This window comes from Pelecanus crispus, chromosome 11 (assembly GCF_030463565.1).
Source record: "Pelecanus crispus isolate bPelCri1 chromosome 11, bPelCri1.pri, whole genome shotgun sequence".
Taxonomy (NCBI): domain Eukaryota; kingdom Metazoa; phylum Chordata; class Aves; order Pelecaniformes; family Pelecanidae; genus Pelecanus; species Pelecanus crispus.
The window spans coordinates 3,596,217-3,611,073 of record NC_134653.1 but is presented as its reverse complement, the minus strand read 5'-3'; the positions used below and the strand labels follow the sequence as shown (position 1 = coordinate 3,611,073).

The 14,857-nt window shown below is 44.1% G+C and overlaps 1 protein-coding gene across 4 annotated transcripts in view; it reads right to left on the bottom strand.

Annotated features, from left to right (window-relative positions):
* The window catches only part of TOM1L2 (target of myb1 like 2 membrane trafficking protein), a 54,251-nt gene that overhangs the window by 10,880 nt on the left and 28,514 nt on the right, over window positions 1-14,857 (bottom strand). For 2 of the 4 annotated variants that reach the window (XM_075718402.1, XM_075718405.1), the window contains 7 exons: window positions 14,512-14,670; window positions 13,491-13,607; window positions 10,679-10,812; window positions 8,178-8,226; window positions 6,563-6,686; window positions 5,339-5,456; window positions 3,329-3,404 (listed from right to left, as the gene is read on the bottom strand). In XM_075718402.1, coding sequence (XP_075574517.1) covers window positions 3,329-3,404; window positions 5,339-5,456; window positions 6,563-6,686; window positions 8,178-8,226; window positions 10,679-10,812; window positions 13,491-13,607; window positions 14,512-14,670 — 777 coding nt within the window. Of the gene's footprint in view, window positions 1-103; window positions 193-3,328; window positions 3,405-5,338; window positions 5,457-6,562; window positions 6,687-8,177; window positions 8,227-10,678; window positions 10,813-13,490; window positions 13,608-14,511; window positions 14,671-14,857 lie in introns of all 4 variants that reach the window. The other 2 variants (XM_075718404.1, XM_009493776.2) reach the window with 2 other exon arrangements.

Genomic DNA, 14,857 nt, shown 5'->3' with positions numbered 1-14,857 from the left:
AAGTGGTTCAGTAGGGCAGGACGAGAGGTGAATGGAGGATGGTTATTCTAGGTAAAGGGACTGGGGTGGGCAGTAGGAATCGCTTCACTGGTGAAGTCCTCACCATTCCTTGTGTAATTAGCCACTTGTCTATGGGCTCCATGTCTGAGTTCCCACCTTTACCTCTCCTCTGTGTTGAGAACAGAAAGGTCCATAAAGAGAGAAACCACAGCAACAACCCATGATAAAGTAATATAACAGCAGCAAGTTAAAAACTTCACATACACATACACACACAGAGAGTTGCCTACGGTAGCTTCTGGCAGCAGCTGCATCCCCCTCTGCTGCCTGTCAGCTCTGTCCATGGAGGGACAGACCTCACCCCGACCTCTGCATTTCCTACAGACAGTTCACAGAATTTTAGCACTTCCTCCATGATGGTATTTAAAAAAAAAAAAAAGAAACCATCACCACTGACTAGTATTGAGGCTGATGTTTGTCATCTTCTTAGAGGAAGAGAAAGTGTAGGCTATACAACCTACTAAAACCAGTCAGATTTACTGGAAACACTAGCATAACGCGCTGTGGAGCTTCCCGTTACGAAGCTGTAAGTTGCAGCACACCCTACACACCTCCTTGATCTCGGCAGACAAACTCTGCCTCCAACTAACAGTATGACAGCTCTTAACGATGGCATTGAGCAGGAGGGTAAGTAATCGCAGTTTGCTGCAGTGTTCTGGCAGTCTTTCAAACTGCCCCTCTCTAAGAACGGCAGAGGTTAAAAGGACGGCTGATGCATCCAGTTCCTCTGAGCAGACTGCATGGCACAGCAATGCAAAGACTCTCAAGATGGCTTCTTGTCCTTCAGCATCTCATCCCTGAGCCTGGGCCTGGATGCACAGCCACCTTTAGCTCTGGAGGGGCTTGCTCGGGACCGGCAGAGCGCAGCGGTTCTAGCCCACCGGCCCCGCCAGAACCGGGCTAGCTCAGCAGAGAGCCGCTGGTGTGTTTAGGTATCTCCATCCAGAGAGCCGCATACGTGGGATACCTGTCCTGTCCCCATTACCACAGATAATGGAGAATCAGCTGTAATCTTTTATGGCTCATTTCAGTACTTGCGCTGAGAAAACAAAGGGGGAAATCGCTCCAGCTTCCTCTACTATCTGTGTATCACTAGAGAATTATTTCTTGGACACCTCTCCTCCCAGTTGTGATCACGCAACAACTCTGTGGCAACAAAAGCAATTCCCAACATGGAAAAGCAATATTAAGAAAACAGTGTATTTTTAGCTCGTCTTGTTTCCAGCTGCTAAGTCATATTAAAAGACAGCTAATGCCACGTGATCGGCCATCTCTCTACAGACCATTCTGAGAATGACTACATTAGAAACGACGGATGTGCTGAATTTTACCACTGGACAACTGTGCTGGAACAAGACGTGTGTGAAGAACATGTTGCGAAGCTTTTGGCTCCTCCCTAGAGCTGTTCTTAAATTAGCTCTCTACCCAAATTAACGCATGTCTTTCGTTTACTGAGCACTGCCAGTTTTTTGCTACACATGCTGGGGCTGGTAACTTTAGGAGAGTTTAGCTTTTATTTCCTTTAAGAAGAGACACCCACAAGCCTCACAACATTTGACGAAAGGCAGTGTTTACCAATTACCAAAAGACTGCATTTCAAAACAAGACATTCTGATTATACGACACAGTCATCAGGACCTTTGAAAGGAGGCTGAAAGTCTCTACAACATCTCAGAGCCCAAAGTTCCACAACCCATAAAACTTTGACCGTCAGATTAGCTCAGACACAGCCCTTTGAACTGACAACACTTCAGGCAGAGCAGCAGCTACGCTGGTGTGAATGACACGTCACATCGGTGCCTCAAGCAGAATTGGCTGAGAACAAAAGTGTTAATAAATAAGGACACGACCTCCTGGCCACCAAGGGAACACAGCCCCCTTGACCAGCAGCTAAATGCAAGCCCCTTGCGTTTGGTTAGCCAGGAACAAAGAGCAGAATCTCAAATCCTTTCCCAGGTCCTGCCAATAACACAGCTCAGTGATACTGGGGGCTTGGGTTGTCACACTGGCTTCAGGAATTCCTCTCTCATCCCCCTTAACATACTTCTGCCCCCGCCTCCCTGTGCTTCCCCCTTTTCCCTCAGTACTGCTGGCATGAGTTTTTGTGGGGCTGAGCTTGAAACTGGTCACAGGGATGACCTGGGTTATAAATTATGCCTTTTGCAGGAGGACAGGGACAGGAACAAGCAGACAGATTTGTGGGGTGGGCAGATGCTCCGTAAGAAATCATTGCTGAAACCCTGCTACCACTGAACTACGGCCCAGGCAGTCAGGCAGCTGTGATCTGACCCCAGCTGGCTCCGAACGCAAATTCTCCCTGGCTCAGAGCACAAGCTGCCAGGCATGCCAGCTGCCCTGAGCACTCCCATTTCAACTTATGAAAGAACCAGGGCGGGATCAGCCAAGGCATGGGGAGGCAATTCTCCATGGAGGGAGGCGTGTGCATGCCGCACTGGCTCTCCCATGCTACACTGGCTCTGCCATGCTCCCTAGTGGTCAGCACAGCCCCAAATTAGACCAGGAAAAGGCTCTGAACTTGCTCCATCATCTAAAAACTTACACACAGCTGAGTACAAAAGAGCAGGACAGTTTTAAAAAGCAGGGAGGTAGAAAGGGGTTGAGGGACGATCTGAAAGCTCTTTTCATGTCTGCCTTCACCAAGGTATGCAGACGAAGCTGGCCAAGCTCACTCTCTCAAACACGTTTCTGGTATGAGTTGCTGTGAGGTGACAGCACATGGGCCTCTTCTGCCCACACAAGATAGCAGGAGCCTGCCCTGGGACAGACGGAACAGACTGCATGCAAGGGCAGTTATGGCAAGGCACGTGAAGCATTAAAAGTCTACAGTTTCTCTCCTTGTAACCTGCTTCTGTACCCGTGCACTCAGAGAAAAGTCTAGTAGATTAAGACTGCAACAACTTTCATAAGCAAAAATGAACCAAACACATGCACATCAGTGTTCACAGGATGTTCCCTGCTTATTCTTTTCAGCAGCGATTCCAGTCAAGGAGCTAGAGCCCCCAGGCAAGCTGCAAGAACGCAGGAGAATTTACCCACTATGATTTTGAAGTCTTTTAGGCTGGTGTGCTAAGTAGCAGCTCTTTAGAGATCATTACTGAGCAAGTACTTGCTCCTAGATATCAATTTCAAAATAGCCAGTACTAGCACGTCACTGGAATACAGAATGAGAAGGCTCAGCCAAAGCAGCTGCCTACAGCTTGGATTCCACGCACAGCTTCAGATAACAAAACGCAGAGCAACAACCTACCCCTCCCGTGTTCTGTTTCCGAACATCCAGGGCAGACGCTAGTCCTTTGACAGCCTGTGGATCCTCATACGTCACGCTGAAAGAAAGGAAAAAACCACAGAACTAGAAGGAAGTCCAGCAGTCACCCATGCAGAACGCACTTGCTACTCTGATTTACCCCCCTGGAAATCAGAAAGCACATTCTTTTTTGTAACAAGACTTCAAGTGTACTAAGTGTATTCCAAGAAGAGGAGTCTGCTCTCTATAAAGACCATCCATCAGTTTCAGCAAGCATGTTGAAGCAAAAAGAGTAAGACTGGCATTATGAAAGGTAGGCAAATAGGTTACGAGGCACCACAAGCGTGTCCAAGAGCTAGCAGGGGACTATGAAAAGAGGCCTGATTACAGATTGCGTTTTGCAAAGCTTTCAAGATGATTTTGGAAGCCTGAACTTGATGCATGCATGGGGGGAGGCAGAGGGAGACTCGAAGACAGATGAAACGTAACTAAGCAACTACAGGGAAGCATACAAAGAAATGCACTATTTACAGAGGTCGGATTTTTAAAAGGCTTCTTAAACTGCTGTGCAAAAGGGACACGTAGCAGTCAGGTGACAGAGGCAATAGCCCCATTTCTCAGAGCACAGTGGTGAACCATGAGCTGAAGCAGAATCCAACACCTGCCCATAAATCAGCCCCTGGGAGGAGCCGCGCGTCTGAGCAGGAGCAGCACTTTTGCCTCCAGCGTGCTGGCTTCTCCCAAGCTCTGAGCACAGCACCCAGAGGCTCTCACCTACACACCGCGGCAAGTCACACTCACATCTTTACTGCTGCTCCACTTATACAGCATACAATTCAAGGAAGATACAGCAATCCTCCCTTGTGAAATCATCGACCAATGCGTGCTCCTTGTTCCATTAGCTCGCAGAAGGAGATAGAGGTGCAGTGTGGGAAGACTAGTTTCGTGCTTCATTTAGCACAAGAGACAGAGGGACCTCCATTAGATCTCTCTGCAATGTATCTCCTTTCTGACTATACATTAGGGCTCTCAGCCTGAAATCTCCAGCGGTAACATATGCCTCCACAGTAGAGCACGTCTTCTCAACACTGATACTACAGCTGAGGGAGTACCAATCTATATCGATGACTGCAAATAAAAGACCCTAATAAATTTGCTGGCTTAAGTCTTCCAGACTCAGTAAGTTTTTGCTAATCTGCTAAGGTCTGAGCCAAACTATTTAACAACATTTCTTAGTTTGAGAGAAGATATCGATGATGTTCTGACTGCTGGTAGCCACTACATCCTCTAGAATCCAAAACCAGGAGGAGGCAAGAAAAAATATATGAAAGAAAAATACCTGAGTGTCTCTCTTACTGAATCTCACTTGACAGGGATCAAAGGATTTCTTAATAATTGCATAGATTTATTTTACATTAAAATAATTGGACCTGTTAAATGCCCTTGAAAGTGCCAGATTTGCAGCTCTAGAGATGCAAGCCCTATGCATATAAACAAATTAGGGATAGCATGGCAGCCAGGCAAGCTACGCTGCTTTGACAGCCTGTGAGAGTCTGACTGCTGGGCCAAAGGGAGAGTTTAAGTGGATGGTAATTCTGTTTCCAAGCCCTTGATGACAGTAATTCAGTCACCAAAGTATATCCATGACCTTCAGGTGAAGGACCCTTATGCTCCTGTATCTCAAACACTGGCCGGGTGGATGGGATGACAAGCCTTTACAAGAGGAAGCATCTGCAGAAGTAAAGGCAAGTTCATTTCCAAGTTTCCAGTGAGCTCATTAACTAAGACAGTCAAATAACATTACTTAGCCAGTCTGCTCTGCCCAGCAGCAGGAACTTCTCCACTTGCTCATACTAATAATGACAAAAAGCATAGGGCTTGGATTAAATGCACAAAAACATACACCAAAACTACTTTTTTAGTCTGGAATGAAGTCAAGAAGTTTCGGATTTATGCCCTTAGAAAAGAGCAATGCCATGACTCAAATAGAACTAAAGACAAACTCCAACATACTTCTTTCGCTGCTCAGCCAAGGAACTGCCTCTTGTCTGTGCAAACATGTCGAAGTCATCACGAGGATTACAGTGTTGTAGGGAGCTGAGTGTGCCACTGACACTGTTTGTACCCAAGTCTGCAACCAGAGGCAAAAAAAGCAAACTGATGAAGCAGCAAACCATATGCAAGTACCACTGCCATGACTGCGTAGGTCACAGAGGAAGTCATTAACACAGGACAGCTACAGATATCATCTAGTTAACGGTTGTAGCACTGAGCACCATTCTGTCCACGCGAGGCTGGAGGCTGCTAATCACACATTTCTTAAAGGATAAGTGTAGAGATTGTTTTATTCTTCCTGGAAGCACCACACTGTAAGTATTCCTCATTGAGAAGCCAGCATTTGGGAATTGGTGTGCACCTGCTGCCCATCTCATCCTGAGATATTTACTATTCACTAACATGGTCCAAAATCTGGGGCACGGATACTCATTTTCTCCACAAGGTTGTCTTTCAGCTATTGACTGTGAAATCAGTAGTTTCAGATCAAGTGATATGATATTGGTGCAGTGCTGAAAGAGGTGGAGAACCTTCAGTCAAATCAAGTGATCATATCAAGTGATCTTTGGTTTGATTTAATTTAGAACATCTAACAGTTTCATAAAACCTTCCATCCAAAGATTTCAAATAACATTTGCAGAAAGGGAATCAAGAACATTCACCAGACTGATGTCATGGAGAGCTATACCTATGCAGAAATAAAAGCAGTAGCACAAGTTTTACCACAAACGAGAACCCGCATCCTTTCCTTTACTCTCCCCTTTGGTTAACAAATCCCTCCCTTTCTGCCAGGCTGGTTCCCAATTACAGATCGCTACAGTGCAGGGGAGTGGGAGAGCCTTTCTAATCCTGTAAGCCACATACCCAAACCTTCTGAAGGCTACATGGCAACATTGATCAGGTAGTGGAGAGCCAAAGAGAGCAGAAACTCCCTGACCCACAAGCAAAAGAGGAAAATGGTTCCTCGTAAATCCCAACAGTCTACGGCAATAAGAGCTTGTACTAGGTGTTCAGGTCAGTCACACGGACCTCAGCAACTGCTCAGACTTGCTCCCACACTCACACACCTGGATTGCCTAGCAGCCCCCACGTGCTGTTCAAGACTCACAGACTGGTCAGGCTTGAAAAGGCCCATGCGTTGCAGCCTCATGTTCATCAGCACTATTTAGATAAGGTACTCACCGAGCCCTGCAAGCTGTGAAGAAAGTGAAGACGGGGGTGCTGAGTTTCCAACCATTGGGCTCACCACAGCTGGAGAGCCAGGACCCAAGTCTATTAAGTTATCTTCTGTCACCTCATTCAGTACCTGTTGGGATACAAAAAACACAACAAGTTACACATGCCAGAGATTTCTTCTTGCAGTGCAACATTAAAAACCAAAAAATAATGGGTGCCTCCTAAAAAGATCTCTCTTGCACACTGCCAAATGGACCAGTGTCTTGGATACTACGGTGATGAGTGCAGAATAAAAAGGGTCAGCCACCAAAAAAGCCGCAAGTTTGACTGCTCAGCACAGCTCGGAACTCTCCTGGAGGTCATCTGCATCTCTTCAGATTCAGCTGATGTGTCTGTGTTCTCTACCTCTTTTAGTACTGGACCAACATCAGATCTAAGTCAAACTGAACGTGCTAACATCTTCCATATTAGGTATAAACTGTTTTCAGAAACGAAACGTATTTGTTGTGACTAAAGTTACAATGCAGAGCCTGTGCTGAAGTTTGCATCACACTGCAGTAGAAGTGGCACTCAAAGAGGCAAAGTAAATAGTAGAAATTGATAGAAGAAAGCAAAATAGAAAGTGTAATAGTGCCACATATGAATTCATCATGAACTTGGATCTTGAACACTATAAACCAACTATAAAGTAATTTTCATTGAAAGAATAATCAGAACTGTAACTCTTCAGCTTGGAAAAGAGCTGCTGAAAAAGGAGATGAGAAAGGTTCCTAAAATTATGAGTGGCATGAAGAAAATGAATCTGAACAGTGCTATTGTAAGACACAGTGAAGAAGAATTAGGTGGATCAAATAAAAATCATTGAAATGTAAACAAAGTATTTATTATGTACACATACCCACATAAATATGTAAAAAAGTGTAGTGAAACTGTGGAACTCACCGCTTAAGGACATTGTGAATGCCTAAAGTCTGCATGGACTCAAAAGCAATCAAAAAATTTTGATTAGGAAAAATTTCTTCATGGAAAGGGTAGTCAAGCATTGCAACAGGCTGCCCAGAGAGGTGGGGGAGTCCCCATCCCTGGAAGTCTTCAAAAAACGGGCAGCCGTGGCACTTTGGGACATGGTTTAGTGGGCATGGTGGGGTTGGGTTGATGGTTGGAGTGATGATCTTAGAGACCCTTTCCAACCTTAATGATTCCTAGCTTTTACTTTCATTAAAAAATAATCCAGCCACCAAGGCAGGAAACATGAAATTATGACTCTCCCCTTAATTGGTTTAGTGTTGGACTTGGCAGTGTTAGGTTAATCGTTGGCCTGGATGATCTTAAAGGGCTTTTCCAACCTAAACGATTCTATCATTCTATGATAAAAAAGTTAACAGAGGAAAGAAAATCCATTAAGGATTGTAAACACAGAGATGTTTTAGTGTAGTGCCTTCCTGAGCTAAAAGTTGTCACTTGAGCTTTGCCACATTCTTACGCTCTTTTCGCGGTATCCACTATTAGCCACTACAGGCAGGACACAAGGGCTTGGACAGATAAAAAGTCTGAGACTAGTGACATCAGTAAAGCTAGTATGATGTAGCTGCTGAGATAAGAAATGGAGTTCAGTACTTACTCCATTGCTGGCATTTTGTGTTGAACGTCCTGATCTGTATCGTTCAAATCTGTTTAGAAAAAAACCAAAAAACCAACATGGACTATCAAAGCCACCAATAAACAATGAAAAACACAAATTTATAACAAAGCCATGACACACTTGCCACTGAAGTTAGTTTTCGTTGGTTCAAGAGGGAACCCTGAAAGCTTTAACTGCAAGCTAGGACAAAGGGAAGATAGTTACCAAAGTTGCATTCTTGGCAAATGTGGATATTAAGTTGACTAATCTGATCTTGCAGCACACACATGCCTGAAAAATCACTGTAGGATTTGTCTTTGGTTTTTTTCATTAAGTGTTTCATGACAGACTATTCTGTTAGCCAAGGGACAGCAGTGAGATTGATGCTCCCAGCTAAATAAGCTGAGCACCGCAGCAAGTCTTACTCCCACTTAACAGCTCCCTCTTGCTGCAATACATGTAAATTAGAAGCCATATGCATGCTAGCACAGCCCTACCCAGGCACCACATGGCAAGAGAAACAATGCTTAGCAAATTTGTTTTTTAAAACATTCTGGGTCAGCTCAAGGATTGTCAGAGCCTATGTTCAACTAGATTGGTACTTTCCAAGAATGGAATGTAATGATGTTGGATAAAAATCCGTATACTTCTTAGGGGAAGAAGACTACCTAGTCAAGATCTGGTCTTGTCACTACCCCTTCCCCAACCACCTGTGCATCTGGGGCTGCAAACCTAAATCCAGCCTTCATGAACTCAGAAAAAGCAGGGGGAACTAGGCCAGCCTGGGGCCAGTCCGATCTCCTTCCTTACCAGGAAAAGCATCATGATTTCTCTGAAGTTGGAGTTTTTCCTCATTTGAAAGTAGTTTCACATGTAATCTCTCTAGTAAAAAAACCCGTAATATTCATATAGTCCTGTGGGTTTTCTCCCAGATGGACAAAATACAACAGGGAATCTCAAGGAAACAAAAATGTTTTCTTAATGTAACAGAGGAAAATGCAGACTTAAAAGGCAGCAAAACCAAATTCAGGCCCAAATGTCAATTTTAGGGAACTGTGGGTGTCTACTATTACTGGAAATCCAGCTCCCTTAGCTAGAAACCTAAGACACCTCCCACCTCGTATTTCTCACCCAAAAGCCTTATGAACCACACGTTCGTTTACATCCAAAGCTTCACAGCAAAGGCCAGAGCTCCTGCTTGAGTCACTGACAAAGCCTGGTACCCATACTAGAAATCAATGCGATGAAGGCAGAGCTTTTGGAATAGCAGAGGAGGAACTGGAATTTATTGAAACGCTCAGACCCGTGCAGCTATTCTACCACAAATAGCTTGCTAACATCATTCAGCTCACCATTCAGTGTATAATGACTACAAATACATTAGCCCCAGCCAGCAAAGTCGCAGGTGGAGGAAAATAGAAAAAATATTAAGGGTGACCAGACTAAGCCTTAGTGACAGTTACGCTCTGCCACTTGTGGAATCATGCTCGTGCATGAAACATTCCATTTCACATAAAAAGCCAGCATTTGTTTCAAAGTTTGCCCCAATCTCCTCTGAACGACTAAATCAAAGACAAAATCGAGGCCACCGAGTCTTCTTTCCAGCCTTTGCCGTGACAGCACAGATTCACAGATCCAGAGTCTAATATATTTTTAAAGGCTTGAGAAACAAAGCCCTGTGCTAAGAGCAAGGAACAAAGGGTACTCTTTAGTGCCTCACTCCCCGGGCCTGTCATTAAGGGGAAGATTAAACTTTCCCAAGACTGCTGTATCACATGTCACCTAATGCAGCAGATGTGGCTGACAGCGCCTTTGTCTAACATGTCGAAAGTCCTACGACCCAAGTCCCGCCCCTGGGGATGATTCCCACAGAGCAACTCTGCAAAACCTCAGCTCTGCGCAGGACAGGATTTTTTCAAGATTTTAAGTGTTACTTAAAAACAAAACCCTTACATGCATGAAGTCACACCCACCTCAGGCAGCTCCCCTTGCACCAGTACTGGAACTAGAAAGCCCAGAGATCAGAAGACACAAAGAGCTCACGGGAGCCTCCCTAAGCCAGGAAGCAGCACAAGCATTTGTGCAGAGCCCAGGCTAGCAAGTGGAACTAGTGACTGTGGCTGTGCTATTTTCGGTCCCAAGTCCCTACATTTGTAGAGCACTGCACAACAGGGACTTGCAGACTCAAGTCTCTGCTAGCTGAGAGAGTTTTGCACAAAGCTGCCCTGCGTTTTACAGATATGCCCCACAAAAATTCAATGGCTAGGACCAAAAAAAAAACCAAACCCAAAAAACCATAGCATTAAAGGAAACAACTGAAACAGGAATGTTACCACAGAAGACCACAAAAAGACTTTTTCAATGCTTTCAGTGGCTTAGTTCTCTGCGTTTTGTTATGTTGGACCATTGGCTCAGAAGGCCAACTCTTGTCAACTGACCTATTTTACACTTAAGTGAAAACCCAGAACGAATGCAAACAGTTAATGGAAAAGGTGCCCCACCTTTCGTATCTGAGGAAGACGTTATTTAAATCATCATTCACATGCAGCAGTTCCTCTGTGACTTCTTCATTGGACACTCGTGAGATAAGCTCCACAATTCTCTGCTGCATAGCTCTACAGGTTCGGTTCAGTTCCTAGGAGGAATGCGTTGTGCACACACATTCTGATAAGCAGCTAGCAATAAGCAGATTTAGTTGAGCTCTGTTCACAGCCAAACGTATCCCCCAGCTGAGAAACACTAAGACAAGTCTATCTTTGCATGATTAAATGTCACCCAAAAGCACATCTAATCAAACATGCCCTTCAAGAGACGATGGCATAAAACCTTGAGAGCCTATTTACAATTCAACATCCTGATTCTTCTTTAACTCTGAGCACTTCAGAAAATAAATATCTGTATTTTAGTGATCTGTTTTAAGAATAAAACATGTTAATACAACAGCTTTTCCAGAAGAGAGCTTTCAAGGAAAATTCAATCTGCTCTTTTTGGCACTATCATCCTTAAAAACTAAAAGATGCACTTGGTGGAACAAGTGGGGAAGAAAGTTCATCATGGATACCACAAGTAGCTAAGTGTGTGTGACACAGCAGGAAGAGAAGGGTTGGGGACACAGAATTTACCAACTACTGAGAACATGAGTGTGAACACAAAACAAGGAGCAGGAGTATGAAAAGATGAGCACTCCACACACATTTCAGTATTGAACTATACACAGAAACACTCCCTTCAACTGAACACATCCACAGACAAGAGACTGCAAAAAGGCACCGGAGAGCTTCAGAAGAAAATTTTAAAGCGTGTAGAGTAAGGGCATTTATTTTAGAAGTCTCTCATGCCAAGAAATCTAGGTTTGAGTTTGCTTAAACTGGGAGTTCTCATGCTTCCAGGACATCTCTTCCATCACCAATTACTTAGCAGAATTCTTTACTCCTGAAAGGACTCAAGACCAAAGGTCAAAAATGGTATGTTGAGGAGGAACTACAAGAAGAAACGTGACATATGGCATGGCACCACTGATTAGGCCCTCGGTTTTACTTCAATCAGCACTGACATTTCAACTAAATCATGTCCCTCTGTCATCTTCCACCCGCCCCCCAGCTCCACTTCACAGCAAAAATTCAGCACTAAACAAGGATGACTTGTTGGTACACAACCTTCGGGATGAAAGCAAAAATGTGTTTGTTTTCCTTGCTTGGTCTGACATCCTAAGCTCTGGATAAATTTCACCTAGTGCAATCCAGCTGCCTTAACAGCTTGAGGAATGTGTTCTCCAATGTCAGTTTTGATCCCATCACTTTAGAAGCAGATTGTGACATTTCAGAGGTTTGTTTGCTGCCTTTCCAAGAGGGCTGACAGTACCTATCTATTCTGCTCAGAGCTGGCTCTCTAACAAGCTGTTTACATTTGATTGTTGGAGAAAATGTCAGGAATTATTTAAGGAGGAGGGCTATATAAACCTCAAAGCAAGGAGTCCTTGCATGCAGCACCCGGCTCACAGCTTTCAAAAGACTAACCATTCTTTGTGATCAAAACCAGGTTCTCCCCAGCTCTGTGATTCAGATTTAGGATGCATCAGTCAAAGAAGGGAACCAGTTGGAATAAAGAATCGCTGCTGTCACGCCACATTACGATCAAGTTCTTTCACCTTAAAGCTATGCTGTAAGGTTACGAAGTCAAGATGTTAGTAGTTGTTTCTGAACGTAAGCAAACTGTTCTGCGCTGGTTTGGTCTGTCGTGGTTTCCTGGAAGCTTCTTTTGTTTTGAGCAGTCCAACCCAAATGGGCAGTAACTGAAAGGCTCTTTATTGCAAAGCCTCTCATCAGCTGCCATGATGGCTCTGAGACAAACACACAATACCGCTGCATGGGAGAGACCAGTTTTTGGATGGATTTCAAACTCTGATGTATCACAGAGAGCAATTCCCTGCCTTCCTCCAAATGTAGTGCTGTGGGAGCCCATCCTCCCTGCTGGAAGATCAAAACAGAAGCCTATTTCTGAAGCTATGGAAAGGCAAATACCATGTTAAGGGCAGCAGCTGGAATGCTAGATCACAGTATTCCTCACGCTGTTGCATGTGGTACTGTATTACTTTCCTCAGGCAAAAGGACACCCCACTACCACCGGCCTGAGGAAATAGGTCTGAAGCCCAAGACATGAGTTCAACTAAAATTGTTTTCCCTTTTGAGATAATAAATGCTGCACTGGATTGAGACTTTCCAGCAAAGAAACGCCTTCTGATTACCCAGTCTGACCCTCTGGACAGCATGAAACTTTGCCTGAGCGCCTGCCTTAAGCCACTACCTTCAGGAGAAGCTATAGCACATCTTCTGGAAAAACAGTTCATATATAAGATTTTTGAGTGGCAGAGAACCCACAGATCCTTGGCAATATTTAGCCCAGCTGAAAACATGGAGTGTTTTTTTCTTGCATAGTGACCAGGAGTGTTTTGCCACTGTACGAGTGATAATGGAGGATGTAAAAGAAGCAGAAATGCTCGGGGCTTACAGAGCCTATCACAATTTTAAGTTGCTTTGTGGTAAAGGAGACCTTATATTCAACATTGGGAAAAGCTTCTAGCTACACAGAGAAGAAAGCACTGGAACAAGTTTCAAGGGAAATTAGGAAATCCTTGTCACTGGAAGCTTTGACAAATGAAGAACATCAAGTGATGAGACCAACCACGGTCAAGCGCAGTCCACACTAATTTTGTAAAACAAACAAGCCAAGGCAGTGAACTACAACAAAAACCACCCCCACAGAAAAACTCAAGCACAGAAAGGATCAGAATCTTATTTGCTAGGAAACTGTTACCTGGAGTAACTCAAGGTCTGAGGAATCCTCTTGTCCAGGTACCATTTCTGTCAGCATTTCAGACATCACTTTTGTATTCCCACGAACAATATCCAGTTCACTGCGCAGCCGGGCAATCTAAATTGTGGTAAAAAGACAGCAAAATAACTGCATAATCTTCTGGTTTAAGCAGATCATTTCCAAGAACTGAGTTTGTGATACCTCTGGTTCTGTCTGACTTGATATCTGAGGCTCCAGACATTCTAACAGGGGGGAAAAAAAAAAAAGTAAAGAGAAAAAGTTTACCCAGGAGAGAATTTTAGAAAAGCAACAGAAAAAGGAAAGAACTTTGTAGAACCACTTACTATCATCACAAACCCAGATGTGCTATGCTTGTATGGAAGGAAAGCAATTGAAAACAGCAGTGAAAAACAGACCTCAGCTGCAGTACACCTTGGGTGCCTCACTCAGATGTGGGGAAAGATGTACAACTTCTGAGCAGGATCTTTGGCTCTGAAGTTACTCTTTTTGCAGAGAGAAACAAGATCCTATATTAGGGTATTTGCAAGATGCAAATGCAAACTTACAGATGCAGACTTAACTCCCTGTTAGAGACTTCCTCATCTGCAAGATATTCTGCGCCTTTAAAGGAGGGGGGCTAATGAGAATAACTGCTAACCTACTGCACAACCGCTGAGTGGACTGGTATATCAGACTCTTGAGTTTTCCTAACTGCTGCCATTAGGAGGCCATACATACAAATGTAAAGCCTAGATTTTACAGTATAATAGGAGGAAAGATTACTAAGTAGAACCAGACCTAGGACACAAAGTCAAAAGAGTCAAAATGAAACTTCCTCTGCAAATTGGTTTCTAATTTGACCTGCTGAAAGAGACTCACTCAAAAGAATCATCATAGAATCATAGAATCATTTAGGTTGGAAAAGACCTTTAAGGTCATCCAGTCCAACCATTAACCTAACACTACCAAGTCCACCACTAAACCAATTAAGGGTAGAATAGCCATTTCATCATCCCAATACCTGTTCAGAATTAGCAGTGATGGGACCAGTCACATTCAGAGCTGGGGCCTGAGGAGCAGGATACGCCGTTGGAGAAGATGAAGAATAAGAACTGGTGCTCATCCTTTGCTGAGACTGTGAATTGTGCATATTTGCTGCAGGATCAACTTCAGGAACACTCTGCCACATCAGAAAGACAGGAGTTCAAAAGCTGAATTGTGACGGCACTTGCTTTGTCAGCAACCTCAGGCCAAATACATTCAAATATAGAACATAATTGCACCTTGTGGAAAAGGTCAGTGTGGTTACGAGAACAGACCAGCAGGCCAGCCCATAAACAGACAGCTACAACAAAAATGCATGCCCA